Genomic DNA, 16,468 nt, shown 5'->3' with positions numbered 1-16,468 from the left:
ATCTGCAATTGCCCAAAGACTCAAACCACTGACATACTCCAACATCCCTGTGGCAGTTCCAGTTTGTTCAGAAGATTTTAACAGGTTAATTTCTGTTGGCAGACATCATACTTCACTATACAATGTCTGTACACATTGTATTTCTGCTAGATGCCTACTGACTTCTTTATCAAGCCACTTCTTTCACTTTCCCTCCTCTTCTGCAACTGCACCTGATTTCAGCGCTGCCTGTAACATCAGTTATCCACTGGCCCCTGGGGAAGCCAGGGTGGTTTCTTCTACAGGGCTTCTGAGAATTAAGAATACTGACAGAACACCTTGCTGAAATCAACATTTCTAAACATATCACCAAGAAAACCAAAGAGAAAAGCCTCTGCCAGCTTCTAAATCAAAACAGAAGAGAAATATACACACAGGAACTTACTGTGCACGGATGGCATTAACCACTCTGCATCTTCATTAGATATATCCGATTAAAATATGCTTAATGTATTTAATTTTCCACTTCCACGTAAAACAAATCAGCTTATGGTGTTGGACAACCTCTCTGGTTTCTAATACCTTTTCATACCTTTTTTTTATACAAGTCTAAGCAGCGCCCAGGTTGCAACAGACTTCCAGTCCCCTGTGAACTGGGCCTGTTTTGAGTAAGTGACCTGACAGGTAAAAAGGTTTGTGATATTTCAGCAATTGCTTGCACGATAAGAGATCCAGTCAGGATGTTTAATACAGCACAGAGTAAGACTCTCAATACAATATTACCTCCTAAGGATTATAAACTGCCAAAACGTATAGGAAGTTTTCTATCTAGCTGTCCTGGTTTTGGCTGGGATAGAGTTAATTGTCCTCCCAGTAGCTGCTGTGTTTTGGATTTAGTACCAGAAAAATGTTGATAACACGGATGTTTTCAGTTGTTACTACAAATCAAGGACTTCTTCCAATTTCTCATACACAGCTAATGAGCAGATGTGCAGGAGCTGGGAGCAAGCTGGCCAATGAAAATATTCCACACCATAGATGTCATGCTCAGCTAATGGCTGGGGCTGGCTGGGGAGGCAGGAGGCTATCGGCTTTTTGTTTTTCCAGGGGTTTTTTAAATTCTTTTTTGGCTGGGAGTTTGAACTTTTTTGGAGGGGGCTGCGAATTGGTCATCAGGTGGTGAGACAAAATTATATTGTATATCATTTGTTTTGCATATTCATTATTATCAGTATTAGTAGTAGTAATAGTATTTCCTTATTAAACCGTCTTTATCTCAACCCACGAGTTTCCCCTTTTGCCCATTTCTCCTCCTCATCCCGCTCGGGGCAAGGGGAGGGGTGAGCGAGCGGCTGTCTAGTGCTTAGTTGCCGGCTAAACCACAGGTTAAACTACAACATTAGCTTTAAAAGGAGAGTTTAAATGCATTTAAATTATTTCTTAAGAAAAACTGCGTGGATCTGAAGGATCACTGTATTCTATACACCTTTAAAAGAAAACACTCTAATAAGAATTGGTATCTCACAGTAAGAAACTGGGTTAAAGCTTCTAATGCTGAAGGAAGCTGTATTTTATTTTCCTCCTGTCTGACTGAAGCAGAGTACTCAATAATTCATAGCTTGCTCTGATCAAGCTCCAGCACAGGTGCTGCACAGTCAAACCTCAGGGAAGCTACCTGCAACATGCCTCATCGTCATAGGGGAAGCATGCATAAATGTGCAATGCCTGCTTCGACAGGTTTTTTTTGTTGATGACAATGTTAAATTGCAAAAGGAGTCCTGCTCTGAAAAGCCCTTTGCATTAAGAGTCCAACAGTTTCAGAGAAAGCAGCGGGGGCGGAAGGAGGAAGAGATGGCGGTGTTAGGACAAAAAGTGATTGACTGAACTGTGAAATGCAACTGTCTGACAGACCCACACTCCCTCTCACCAGAAAGTTGTTCATTAAGCGGAGCACCCCAGAAGTTTGCAACAGCCAGTCCTGCAGTAAGTTCACAAACAGCAATTATTTCAAGAACTGAGGCTTATTGTTACCTTTCCTTTGTGCCAGTAAGGTGGCTCTGAAGCGAGCCTTACTCGTGAAGGAGTGGCAAAAGCACCTTTCATTCTCCTTCAGTGGGGTCTGCAGAACTGAAACACACTGTGCCACGCAAACCTCCCTTGGCATGAACAACCAAAGTAGTCATCAGCAGCTGGTTTACTATGCACTCCCAAACCAGGATACAACCACCACCACACCAAAACACAAAACTTAAGTCACACCAATCTACTCCAGAAATGGAAATAGAAAATTCTTCCCAAAATTAGTGTATGCACAGGGAATTTTACCTAAATGTGTGAAATCACTGACTAATTGACATAACAGAGACATCCTTATTCCTGGCGTCATTTGGAATTTTGCAGCTCATTCATGTGACAGCTTCTCTGCCGTGTCGCAGATTCAAGAGAAAGCAATCTGATGTTGAGGATAGCCCTGCTTCGAGCAGTCACTAGGCAGATGAACTCGAGATGCCTTCCAGTCAGAACTAACTTCTGAGCAGCACCGCAGGGCATGAAAAAGACACCTCTCTTCTTCCTATCTTTGCAAAAGAAACTCTTCCCCATCAGTAGCCTGTACTGTAACCAAGACATGAACAGGATTTTAATTCCTATACTACTTCTTCATAAATGACTCAGACAATTTTTGCTGAGCTCTCTCAACACAGTTGGACACTTTTTTCTCATTACCTTGGTAAACGAGAGGGTGCTGAATCAGCAGCTTTTGGTCCATTGCCAGAAAGCCCTCTATTGGGGTGGGGGCAGAGCCAGCCTATGCCACAGTCTCATCGCCCTGCTTCTAGATTTAGAAAGTATTGCTGCATTCAGACAGAAATTTTAAGCAAACGTGAATTGAGCTGCTTTTGTAAAATCCATCTATCCATCTGATTACTTGGGAGGACAAGGGAAAAACCAAGTAACAGAAGACCATATTTACTCACCACAATTAGAAGAGTGACTGCAGCGTCCACAAGTATATCTGAGACGTTCTATCTAGGATAATTAATAGCAAAAATATGAGAAACACTGTTTTCTAGTCCTGAACAACAGAAGAGACCAGTCAGATATTAACAGTGCCACATAGTTTGTCAAGACAACATGCTATTGGGTTGCAAAGAGAGTACAGAGTACTCTGCACTTAACGTGGTAACTTCCCCTCTGGGGAACCAGTTCTCTGAGCATCCCAGGTACAAGTAAGAGCAGCAAAACTCATTCCCCACAACCAAGCATACCTATCACACTTCAATCCATGTCACTAAACTAAAGAAAAAAAGACTAGAGCCATCTGCTGATGCATCAACCCTCAGTTAATTAGCAGCTCACTAAACCACCAGAACACGCTAATGGCAAAACCTCAGTGAAAGCTACTCCGTTTTTCGGGTGTAGAGGGGACTGGACCCCATGCAACAGCGGGAAGCAGCCTGCAAGAGCTGCAGCTGGAGGCATTTAACTCGCCAGCCCCAAACCCCGTGTCCGAGACACACGCAGCACGCTGCACCCAAAGCCCCGCCTGGCAGAGTCCTTAAGGGGCTGGGTTAACGTTCAAGAAGCAATGGCAACCCATTAACTCAGAGCCAAAGCATGACACCAAGTCGCTTCTATTCATCAGTTGATCTCTAAGACACAACGTATCCCGTTGCTATTTCTTTATTAAATGCTTATATAAAGAAGCGTCCAGTTAAAAATCAGTTTGATCTTTTTTAAGCATTCCCTGAAACAGATGGTTTTACACTCCTCCTCTACCTGGCTATCGTAGAGCTACTGCTGGTGTGCCTGCAACCCAACTGGTTTTAACTTATGGTGGCTGTTATAGGGCAGTTTTAACCTACATTCTCATCCTCTCCCTTGAAGACTGGGTACATCATGCCTCAGCTCAGACGATGTCCACACACTGAACAACTAGCAACACGGCATCACTTCCCAGGCACAAGAGAGCACTGCTGCTCTGCTGCAAGGGCCAATTTCAATCAAATTCCTTTCGAATACCACTCCCTGACTGTGGATATTTGAACTTTTGATCTGGCTTTTAAAGAGGCATTTGCTAATGACACCAACACCAACTTTGTGGTTTCAAAGACATGAGAGATCAGATACGGAAGGGCTGCTTTGTTAACTAAAAGCAACACTGTAGTTGTAACTGCTCAGAAAGGAAACTCACAGCCAGGAGGAACTGTGCTCACCTTAATGATCTTCTGCCCACTGCCACACGCGCTGAGACCCTGACGGCGTCTGCATAAATGAGAATCCCCACAGTGCGGAACCAGACAAAAGCAGGAAATCCAGCAGCTTCTTCCCTGCCAGAGGGATGCGGGGAATGCCAGGCCCAGCAGCTCGCACCCCGAGCTGTGGAGCTCTGCCTGCCAGCCTTTTGCTAGCTCACGGACAACTCGTGTCACCTCCAATGGAATACGTGGAGGTTTCCACCTTGCTTGAGGGACTGGAGTGTTTTTCAAAAGTGATGTTTAGTAATAGAAATACGTTAATGGTCTTCCTGGAGATCCCACCTTTAGGCAGAGTGTCAGGATAACTTTCAAGGCCTCCCACTAATGCTGCTTCTTTGCAGGGATGCTAGCTGGCAAGAGACCAGCTCTTTTTAACTTTCTACCTGTCAAATAAGCACCACCATGGCTGCTACCTGCAGCAAGTTTTCGGCACCAGTGTAGATGGACAAAGGTAGAAAATGAAGTTAATGTGGACTGCAAGTCTGTAGACTTTATTGAAAGAACTAATGTTTTCTTTCTTCAAATGCTATCACCAGACTGCTCAGCTGTGCTTCACAAGTGCTCCACCTCTGGATATAACAAACCACTTGCATGTGCCTTTTACACAAAAAAAAACGGTTTATGAAAAGAAGTTCATCCTCCATCAATACGTGAAAAATGCATCTTCTTGCAGGGATTCCATTTGGTATAGTACCTGGATTTAAGCTAAGTGTGTGGAATTCCTGTAGATTACTATTATATGCAGTATTGCAAGTTATCACACAGTTTTGTCAAACTTCATACTAATCTAATCTTGGTAAATACCGCCTAGGGTTTTCTCCTAATGAATGCTAGAGCTTTAATTAGACTGCCTGGAGGCTTTGTATGGTTACAACACACTGTGATAGTTTGATTTAATTGTATGACACAGGTCAAATTGCCAATCTAAATGATGAGCTGCTTTTGAAATCTGCAAGATACCACAGACCCCAAAACTATTAAGAAACCTTGGAATTCCTTACACATCTGGTTTTACAGCAAGCCTTAACTATCCAACATTCAACCCTGGAATGCAATCGATTACTTTTTGAGCAACGAATTAGCCATTGTTGTAACGGCAGAATCCCCTTGGGAGTGAGAAGTTCTCCACCGATGGTCACACATAACCGCTCGCCCCATGCCCTGCATCTCTCCCTCTGCAGCACTGAAGCCATCGATCGGCACATGTCAAAGAGTTCTCCACAGCCAAGTCTCTGACCCAGGCACCTGTGAAGTGCCTGTTTGCTGCTGACCCCTGGGACTCACAAATGGTTTTCAATTTACAGCCCAGGCACTGAAGCTTGCATAGAGAGCACCAATTCACTAGGCAAGTATTTATATATCCACTTACGAAAAATATCAGAAAAGCAAAGTTAAAGTTGATGAATAGTACATGCATTTCTCGATTGCCAAGGAAGCTTCAACGTTTCAGCCCCAGCAACAAAACATAGTCACAACAGTCTTTCAAATGTGTACTGCTTACCACTAAAATGCTAAAAGCAAATGGCTTGAACGATACTACAGAATCAGGAAGCCTTTTTCATCCGGCTTATTATTATTTTTTAATTCTTTAATTATGCATAAAAGGTTCAAACGTCTTTGGTAGCAGTTTTCGTACTCACATCTGGATGGCTAGATGAAAGCTACATCAAAGGAAATGAAAAACAGTATCCAGCTGAGTAATGTGCCAGTTGCTCAAACTTATGGGATATATATATACAAATATAAATATATACATATATATCTCCTGGTTACAGATGGTGTCTGAGGTACATCTGATTGGCCAGAGATGTGACAGTACGAAATGGCAAGAGTAGCTGGAACACAGCCTCCTCTCTTGCAGAATTAACCATGCGTTCAAAAAGAGCTGTATCCCCTTAGTACAGCAGGGATCAAGAGACGCAGATTTTTCACTGCAGCACCAGCGATGTTCTAGGCTGGGACATCTCCCTCACTCTAAAAGCAAAACATAGGTGGAAGCACATGCATAAAGACTTTCATTTGTCCAGCAAGGAATTCCTTCCTACCTACTGATTAGCTAAACTGTATGGATAATCCACAATGTCTTCTATTTGTTCAGTGGACTATCTTAATTTTTGAAATGTCTCATTTTGAGTGCTTAAGATCTCATATTTTATGCAACCATCTATTTCTGGCAGTCTATGTACAAATGCGGTTTCCTCTTCAGATCCGTTATGGTACAAAAAGGATAACTTTACCTAATGTATGGAGGCTACAGCATACCCCTGAAATTCTGTAGCTGGTATTAAACAGCATTTTAGGGAAAATGAAATGCATTTCCAAATTAAATGAACTCATATGTAACCCAGGGAAAAGACTGAAGGATGGAACGGCTCAAGTTATAAGAGTATCTCCAATACATCACCTTAATTAAGCAACTATTTTATTCAGAACATTAATAGTGAAAGCACCAAACAAATGCAAGAATAGCTCCAAATCTGACAAGTATTTAAATTTATAGCACTTTATCCTACCACATAATAACTATGACTAAGGCATAATTTCCCTACTCCATTCCTGGACTCTGAGTCTCCGTGCCTCTGTGATATACTATTATTTTTAAGATTAATGGGCCTGATCCCAAGATATGCCCAACTCCTACTGAAATTAATGCGTTGTGCATAACAAGCAGAGGGATGCCTCTCATCTTTTTTTTTTTCTTCTGAGGGGGTGATGGTCTTTAGCATAAAGAGAAAGGCAACCTACATTTCACTTAAAGAAAGAACACGCACCAATTAAAAGCTTATTTAAATGGAGAAAATTGTTAGAAATTTTAGTCCCATTCCAAAACAGCAGTCCCAAAAACTGAAGACCTGTGGGCAACAGTTCTGCACTAATATTTCACATGCTTCGCAATCCAGGCTCCAGTGAAACACCTCCTCCACACCAACTTGAAGCTCTTCATTTCCTCCGCTCCTATTGTCCTGTTGCCAATGTCATCAGGCTGAAATAATTTATGTCTGACGAAACAAATATTTCTTTCCCTTGTAAGCTTTTGTTCACCACCAACAGGATCCTGGGTCCTTCCACATCGATGGTGTAAGCAGTGGGTTTCAGCACACCCTCAAGGCAGACATGCTTGAGCAAGCAAAAAATGTGCCTGCATAAAGGCAATCCCATGCTAACTTAAGCACTCCCTCAAATTTTGTTTTCTTTGGGAGCAGTGATTGCAGAACTGAACCTTTTACTAGCTACGGATTTTCCAAACATGGTATCAGTGCTTGTAGGCTTCTGACAGTTAAGTATGACAACGATGTATGCAGGTAACATGGAAACAATATTTTTCTGCAGCTGAGTGTTTACCAACAGCACTCAAGAAAAAAACAACAAAAACCCCTTGTAGTAAAACTTTACAGTTTGCACTCCTGCGATCTTGGACTCCATTCTTGCGAAGTATGTGCCCTTTCAAAAAAGGAATGCCCTATCAAAAAAGTCAAATGACAGTACTTACAAGGTGTTGCTGCAACATTTTATCACTCTGCTTTCAAATCTAAATACTATTTTCTTTTTTAAAATATACGAAAATGTTCATAGGAATTCTTTGAAGGATTAGAACCTTGCTTCATTTTCTTAGCAATTTTTCCTATTTTGAATAGTCTCAAAGCTCACAATTCAAATATATGCACCTGTATTTCAGAAGGGAATCTTTTCTAGGCTGAATTCCCTGTTCAATACCAGTTGATCTCAGTGGCATCCAAATTGCATTGTAAGTTAAAGAAAAAAAAACAAAAAACTTGCTCCTCTAGTTCTCCTGTCAACATCTACCGAAGTGTCCTGGAACTCAGACTACGTTTCCAAATGAAATAATTTCTGTCTTCAAAAGATGGGCTATTCAGACATACCGCCTCCGAAGTGAGTAGTCTGAACTGCACGTACAACTTCATTTATTGTATACTAACAAAAACTTCCATTGATCTAAAATTTACTTAACTTCAGTGTGTTATTTGATGGGATTAGCCCCGACTTCCTCTTGTGAATTTTGCAGGGAGGCTGGTTTTTAGCACCTAGAAGACTTCTTTAAAGATGTAGCTGAAAGAATTAATCCAAACACAAGAAAGGTTAAATTGCAAGCATACAGCACTGGGACTAATATTTTACTTAACAACTAAATCAGGTGTTGAAAAAACATTTTCTAAGACACATATATATGAAACTACGTTTAAAAATAATAAACAAAAAGCAGGCAAGAAACTTCACTTCCAAGGTTCTGCTCATTCATAATTACCGTGGAACATGCTTGTCCCCTTTAATTAAGAGCTAACACACTGCAGGGCTGTGAACTTCCACACTAAATACCAGGTCGTTCAGCAACTGCAGTTTATGGAAAAAGAAGGTGTCTGTGTTCTTACGAACTCCAGTGTGCCGAGTGCATAAGAGTGACAGCTACGGCGGTTTCGGTAGTCAGGGAAGGCATCTGTCCTGTCACCCCCAGCACGCTCTCAAACCAAATTTCCCAACACCAACCCACCCCCCGGAAGCGCGGACACTGGTCAAGAAACAGCCCGGCACAGGGGGGCTGCAGAGGAGCGGGCACAGCCTGCCCACCGTGTCATCTGTGTGCTTCTCCCACACGCACTTTATAGAGTAAGGGGTCTGTGAAGAGACAGAGAGGCTGCTGTTGAGAAGAATTTCATTTCTTAGCCAAACTCCGATGGAGACAGATGCTACGACAGAGATTTATTTGGCCCACCAGTCCCGCAGCAACATTGCTACATTCTCAGCGCACCGAGTGCAGCCCCACCGTCCACAGGACACAGGAACATCCCCGGCCTCCTGGTAACACCAGCGCTTGGTGGCCTTGGAGAGGGTTACTTTGGCATTCGGGACTCCCTTTGGGTTGTCAGACCGAACGGGAGCTCTGCCGTATCATTTACTCTGAGCTACAGAAGCTCGTCCGGTTCCTGCGGACGCCAGGGCAGCGCGTGCACAGGCGGCTGATGCCTGGTGCGGACGTGCCGTGGCACGGAGCTCAGCCGTGCCGCCGGCCAGCCCGTCTCAGTCCTCAGCTGCCCAGAAGCAGCTCCCGGGGCAGCGCCCGCGGCCGGGCCACAGCCGAGCTGCGCCCACGGGCAGGGCCACCAGCCCCACCAGCAGCAGGGCGAGAGACGGACCCTGCAGCTGCGGGCCTTCCAGAACCCTGCGGCACCAGGCACACAACGGTAAGACAAGGGGGAAAACCAGCCTACAGTCAAAACCACACCGTGCTAAACATCCTTCTCTTCTTCAAACAGAGACCGCTTTTACCTTGAGGGAAGTTGGAACAACAGCCTCAAAGGCAGAAGTCAGTTTAATGGAGAGGTAACTCATGGAGGAACACTATTACCTGTCCATCTACTTTAAATATAATCCCATATATGAAATTCATGGTGTGAAAAGATACTCTAGAACATTTATTCATCAAGTCGGGTGCTCATGTGCCCATCATGGAAGTGTACTATGATGCAGTTACAGTCTGGTAGGAACTAGACTGCAACACTCACCTCACAAGCAGACACAGCCACCTCCGAAGGATGCCTTTGGGAAAACTGAGCAGACCTGACCGACAGAACAGGCAAATCCCATCTTTGAACAACCAAAATCCTCTGAATGAAACCTCTACCATCCGTTTCTCTGCTCACCAAACACAAGTGTTTACAGCTTCTCTCTGGTCAGAATTATTCTGGATGTCGTTGTCATATCCTTTGTCAAGACAGTGAGTCCCATACTGGATGTCATGTGAATGCTGAGAACTAACTCAAGTTCTCTTACTCCTGTTATTTCATTTCCCCTAAACTTCTGAGGCCTTCCTGCCGTGTAAAAGCTTCTCTATCCCTTCTGAAAGGAAATTTCTATCGTCGAGTAGCACATCCAGAATGGAAAGATCTGCAAAATAAAACCAAACTCTTCTCTGCCTCTGAAGAAACACTGGCTGAGGAAGAAGCCAGCTGGTTTATCACAGGGAATTGAGCGGAGAGGGGCAAATGCTGCACAAGCCAAAATCTCTGCAAAGGACCCCTAAAGGAAAGTAATTCGGAGTAAAGATGCCGACACTTGCAGTGCTTCCTTTGAACACTGCTGGTAGGAAATTCCAATTGTTATTGCTATCCAGCCCCATGTAAGCACCTACTATAAAGTATGATGATCTTCTGCAAACTGCCACGATCTGTGGAATTTCATTATTAAAAGGAAAGATGCATTTATGTAAACTGCATTCCACCTGTAGTCTGTGTTTACAGCCTTCAACATCATAAGTCTATTTGGCAACCAGCCACCACATGCAATCCACCAGACCCCCAGCTGGCATGTACAGGGGTAATTGTCCGGATTATTAGTAATGTTTCTTCACAAAGCAAAGTCCCTAGTCCAACCTCCAATATTTTTGCAGGTGTAGGCTCACATACCCTGTTGATTACCTGTGTGGGAAGATGCCTCAAATCGATTTTACTTCTGCACTGTCATGGCATTCATGAAGCTGTTACACTGAGACAGGACAAACTCCTCACGAAACCTGTTACTCCTGCTTCTTAAAACAGAGTGCCAGAAGCTCATTTTCCTTTCGTAAGATGAAGGTGATAGCTCTGCAACATTTTCCCACTCATTTCTCTGAGCAAGATGTTGCAGTGGTAGCTCAGTCCCTTCTTGAGGAGCCCACCCTGCCTAGAAAATTCATGCAATTTTTAATCACTGCCAGTACTCACTCATTCAACACCAGCATGACCAGCAATGCTTGGAGACCAACTTACATCCCACTACCCCTCAGCTTTGTTTAGACAAGCCTTTTTGCCCAGTAAACCTTACAAAGTATCTGTGCAAGAACAGATTCAAAACTAAGTAATGTGATGAGTAATACACCGAGATGCTTCAGCTGGCTTGTCTACAACAGGGCACTCAAAATTGCCAACACATGCAAACCTGCCTGCCCATTAGCAGCAACAGGAAATTTCTGAGTAACTGCCCTTGCACTGACAGGGATAAGCTAATCCTCTGCTCGACCCCAGGGAGTGCACGTACACGGAGCTACGGTGAGGTATGCCAGGGACAGGCTCGCAGCACACCAGAAAGTCTGCTGTGACGGTGAGTGACCTTCTACCAGTTGCCCCAAGCAGCAAGTTGCTTCAAGCTGCATCACATGTACCACGAGAAAAAGGTAATCTAAAGGTAATCTACCATTGAGCAACTGATGTGGTAATTTATGTGTCCTTCTACCCCCTGAAGGTCTCATCAGAGCGAACCATCCAGCCGGCTTCGCTCAGCCATGGGTACAATGATGTTACTCCCGTTCTGTGAGCAGTGCAGAATTTGAAGAGCCACAGGAAAACTGTTTGCCTGCTGCTCTATTACACATGAAACCAAGGCTGAAACGCATCAGCTTTCCAAACTCTCCTCTTACTTCTGACTCTCCCCCACTACTAACTGTAGCCAAGCCACACTAGATATCAGCTTTATGAACAGTTTTACCAAGAGCTCAGTGAGAGCGATTATTTTATATACTTTAATAGTGAACAGATGGACTCTGAACATAGCTAGGATTTTTGATGCTATATATCATAAAAATCAAGAAGGCCAAACAGACAGAAGCATCCACCTTTTGACGACTTTAGCTATAAAAGTGGAACCAGCACCATACCTTTGCTCAATGTAATTTCTCCTTTGAATACTGAGTATTAGGAAAGCTGTGCCCTGATAAACTGGTTATCACAGCCTGATATTTCTTGATGGTTGGCAAGAGTTTACCAATAAAACATGCTGCTGTAAAAATGAGCTTACTCCAGATAGGGGAAAATTCTTAAGAGATGAGCACTTCCAATAGTGGATCTTACCAATAAATGTGTTTTTTCCATCCAGAACACTGCTAGAAAAGAAACAGCCTCACAACAACCAGCCCCGGAGCTCAAGAGTATGAAGTCATTCTACTTTTATCTTCCTGGGTAACTGTTTTACTGACTTGAGAAAAGACAGAGCGATATTGTTTTGCATTACAAGCTTCCTTAGGGACTCTCCCTCCCCAAGACAGAGGCAGACACACAAAAAAGGACATAGCCATGAACAATGCAAGCAATATGCCCTGGAAATCCACGGAATTTAGCAAAGACCGTTATTTACCTTTTTTGTTCTGAGACAAACAGTTCTTGAATCCCAAGCATCATGATTCTGCACAGGAATGTCTTTAGGTGACAGTTTAAGGGACACTAGTTTTAAGGAGTTAATTGCTTTAGCATTATATATTAGTCCATATCTGATCACGGTACATTTAGGTTGCTAAAAAAGTTTTTTTTTTTATACTACATTCATCTTTACCAAATGATTTTTATCTGTGGATAGAGACTCCCACTGATGACCCCACAACCCACAAAAATACAAGGTCAGCAGCATAAAGAATAAAGGAAACGATCCATTGACACTGGGTAATGAACAGAGCTGAAGAAGAGCAACCCACTTGGGGTACGACATCAAGTGCTGGGTTGTATCTGCCTGCGACCAAACGTGATGCCAGAGAAGCGCGACCCAGAGGAAGACGACGAGGCATTGCTGGAAGAAGCTTTACCTACAGCAGTAACAAGAAGGAGCGCATAACAGGACATTCACTCACTATAACCTTTACACAGGCTAGCAGGACTTCCAAAAGAAACTTCTTGTAATTCAAGTAAAAGTACTCCAAGGCTATTTTGGCATAATCCACTGAAGTTCCTTCCCCATAAACAAACTCCATCCACATTAGCGAACACACAGAGACAGTTCAGACGCTAATAAACTCCTATCGCACTTAAGAGCAAAATAGTACAGTGCGAACTTTGTAACACTTAACGTGCTGGTTAAACAAACTGAGTATCATTGCAGTTCACAAAAAAAACACTTATTTTGGCCTTTTCTTTCATTACCTGAACCTGGCCTTTTCTAGTCAAAACTTCAGCCATATATGAAAGCACTATGTGGCTGACCTGGATCTCTGCTGGGAGAGCACAGCCTTTAAAATAACGGGTATGCATTTTCACCTAGAAAAACTTCCTCAAATGCAGTTCAGTTTATCTTCATTATTTTACTTTCATAAACTCAGCCAAAACATCTGGAGAAAGTCAAGCTGAGTAAAAACTGGACACAGCTTTGTACTACCACTCCAAGAGTGAGGGAATTCCCCAACTAAGCATAACACAGCAGCAACAGCACTTCTTGAGGTCTTGGGCAACAGCAACGGCAGACCCTCCAAGGCTCCAAGGATTTCCAGACAGCAAAAGCTGGAGAGTGGTTTGAACCAAAATACTTGGAAAACACTTTGCATACTTAGGGAGGAGGGGGAAAAAAAAAAGCGGGGGGGACAGGACACATGACACAAAGTGAACAATCTGAGTCCGGGCTGGGGAAGACTTCTGTTGAACCAATCCAAGAAGCCATCAAGTATTTTGGCTTTAAGTCTTAACAATAAAGGTGCAATAGTTTTACGACACAAATTTTTAACAGTTACAGACATGTAAACTGGCAAACTAACACAGAAGCCAAGCACTAACCCACAAATACTAAATACTGATTTAGTATATGTGAAATAAGAAGTAACACTTGAAGACAAATCTGTGTAAAACTTTCTGAAATTCCTGATACAAATGTGTTATTAAATGCAAACATTTCACAAGTGGGTATATGGTTAAGTGCTTATACAGCTCTCCCCAGAACAGTATTTCAAAATTTGACAGGCATTATGTAAATACGAGAAAGGCATTAACCCCATTCACAGAAGGAGGACAGAGACTGGGAGAGCTTAAAGGATTTGATCAAAGCCATGAAGTGCAAATAGCCATGTTGGAATGGGAAACCAGCTATCTGAGGCTAAACCCTATACCACAAAGCCGTGTTTTTCCTTCCTGCATGAAGTCCTACATTTTCTTTGCTCAAGTTTTACACACACTGGTGGCAGTATTTTTCAGTTTGTAGCTTTCAGATCTGCGCAGTCACATTCTATTTGAAGCTTCCACCATTAAATATGGTTAAAAGTTGGAATTTTGACCACATAGCTGCATAACACTGGCACACCATTTAGTAATGTCCTATTTTACCCAAGAAGTGAACACATCCTGGGCACTGGTGCTCCAAGTCCTACACAGATGTTCGCCAACTTTGAAGTCTATGTCAGCAACCATGAAAGAATCAAGACTTTTGCAGAAAAAATATTAATAAAGTACTGCTTTATTTTATGTAGTCTGGCCATCATTATTTTTTGGTTGATAAATATATTAGCCAAATTTTATGTCTTTTCTATAGTTTCCCTCCAACAGATGACAGAGCGCTTTATAACACCCTTCACCACCCCTTGTCCCCACCCTGCAAAGACTCAGACACCAAGGGACTTCCCAATCCCATTCTAAAGAGCAGTGAGGAGATAGGGAGATGAAGTTCTCATCCTACACCCAAACTTGGATAAACACAGTCTGTTTTGGTTGTTCCTTTATACAGCTACACTTTTTATTTTGATAAATCCAGACCAAGCTCTCATTTTTTCCTTCAGTTCATCACACTAAAAGCTGTGCATCTTCTACAATTAAAACAAAGAAGTGAAGAAGCTGTCAAAGCTAGACAATCGTCTAAAGTAGGCTTGACACGACCAGAGCTAATTCAGTGCAAGACACAACTGTGTCAGACAACACTAAAACAGAGACAGCGCTAGAAAGATAAATTGGAAACAGTTCTCCCATAATAAAAAATTCGTGCAGACATTTTCCCAGATCACCCTGCCCACCCTGATAAACAAGAATTAAAATACAGTTATCGAAAGGAGCTCATTTAAAGTTATTTTGGCTGCCCCATACAAGCCGAGCTTTCATACGAAGTTCATTATTAACTAGATCAAGTCTCTTTTGAGGGGAAGATCAAACTCTGCAGTGCCTGTGGAGACTTCTGCTTGCAGGCACAGCGCTTGGCATGGAACAAGGTATAAACTGTTAAAAAGCTGCAAGCTTCACTCTTTTCACACCCCCTAAAAATGGCCACATCAGTTTCTTTAAGATGAGGAGATACTCCAAAAAATCACACATAAATAAGCAAGATTCCAACTTACTGCAAAGCGATAGTTTTTCCCCAGACGGTCTGCAGGATGTGAATTCTGACCTATTTTCAATGCTGATAACACCATTTTAAAATTTTGATTAATGCATTTTGAAATCTTTACAAACGCATGGGGGGGGAAAGAAAAGCTTAGATGTAAAGCGAAAATTCAGCTTGCAATGTAAGTGTCCAATTAATCCTGTAATTCGTCTGTCCAGAGAGCCACGCCTGCTCCGTGGGGACGGTCAGCTGGCAGAACAGGGCTGTGCCGGCAGCTCTGCGGAAGCGTTCTTACCTGTAGGGCACTACACGGCCCCGCTTTCATGCATGGATGGATTTTTCCAAATATCTTTCAAACTACACATATCGGATTAACTCGGTGACAAAACTGCAAGGATACATAGATCAAGCGTTCTCTCCTCTCAAGCAGCTTCTCGAAACAAACTGGAACAGTTACAGCTGTTAAACGCGAAACCTGCCCGCCGCAGCTCCTTTGTTCTTCAGCGCCGCGCTACCAGCGAGCGCTGCCCGGCGCGGAGCCTTCCTCCCGCACCCACCCGCACCCCGCCGCCAGCTGCGCCCCCCGGCCACCCGCCCCCTTCCTCCGGTCCCGACACCAAACGCGAGGGACCCGCCGCCCCGGAACCCCGCACGACGATGGCGGGGTCGCAGCAACGCAACGCGCACCCGCCCTCAGCCTCCACGGCCCCCGCAGAGAGCGGCCCCCTTTGTGTCTCCGAGAGGCGAACAAAAGCGGGGCTGCCCCGGCCCGCGGCCGCTGCGGGCCAGACCCACCTTGGAGAGCTGCCGCCGGAGGCTGAAGCGCTGGACCATGGTCTGCCTCGCTGCGCGGGCGGCGCGGGGCGCGGCGGGGCATGGGGGGCGCAGGCGGCAGCCGGCCGCGGGCGGGGGGGGGCGGGGGGGCCCTCCCGCCCCGACACTGCAGCCGCTTCCTCACCCAGGGGAGCCCCGAGAGGGGCGGGGCGCTCCCCGAGCCGCTGCGGGGGGCGGGCACCGGCGCCCCCGCCGGCCCCGCCCCGGCCGCCGGGAGTCTGCCCAGCGCGGCGCCCGCCCCGCGCAGCAGCCCCGCGCCTGCGGGCAGCGAGGGGCGAGCGGCGCCCGGAGCCCCGGGCAGGCAGGGGACGCGGCGCCGGCGCCCGCCCTGCCCGCCGCTCCCAGCGCGG

The 16,468-nt window shown here is 44.5% G+C and overlaps 1 protein-coding gene across 15 annotated transcripts in view; it reads right to left on the bottom strand.

Annotated features, from left to right (window-relative positions):
• The window catches only part of TMCC1 (transmembrane and coiled-coil domain family 1), a 122,387-nt gene that overhangs the window by 56,371 nt on the left and 49,548 nt on the right, over nt 1-16,468 (bottom strand). The window contains exon 1 of one of the 15 annotated variants that reach the window (XM_075433264.1): nt 16,080-16,152. The exons of the other annotated variants lie outside the window; for them this stretch is intronic. Coding sequence (XP_075289379.1) covers nt 16,080-16,118 — 39 coding nt within the window. The 5' untranslated portion in view covers nt 16,119-16,152. Of the gene's footprint in view, nt 1-16,079; nt 16,153-16,468 lie in introns of those variants that run through there. 15 annotated transcript variants of the gene reach the window in all.

This window comes from Opisthocomus hoazin, chromosome 11 (assembly GCF_030867145.1).
Source record: "Opisthocomus hoazin isolate bOpiHoa1 chromosome 11, bOpiHoa1.hap1, whole genome shotgun sequence".
NCBI classification, from domain to species: Eukaryota; Metazoa; Chordata; class Aves; order Opisthocomiformes; family Opisthocomidae; genus Opisthocomus; species Opisthocomus hoazin.
Note: the sequence above shows the minus strand (reverse complement) of the source record. Positions and strands in the feature narration are given on the sequence as shown.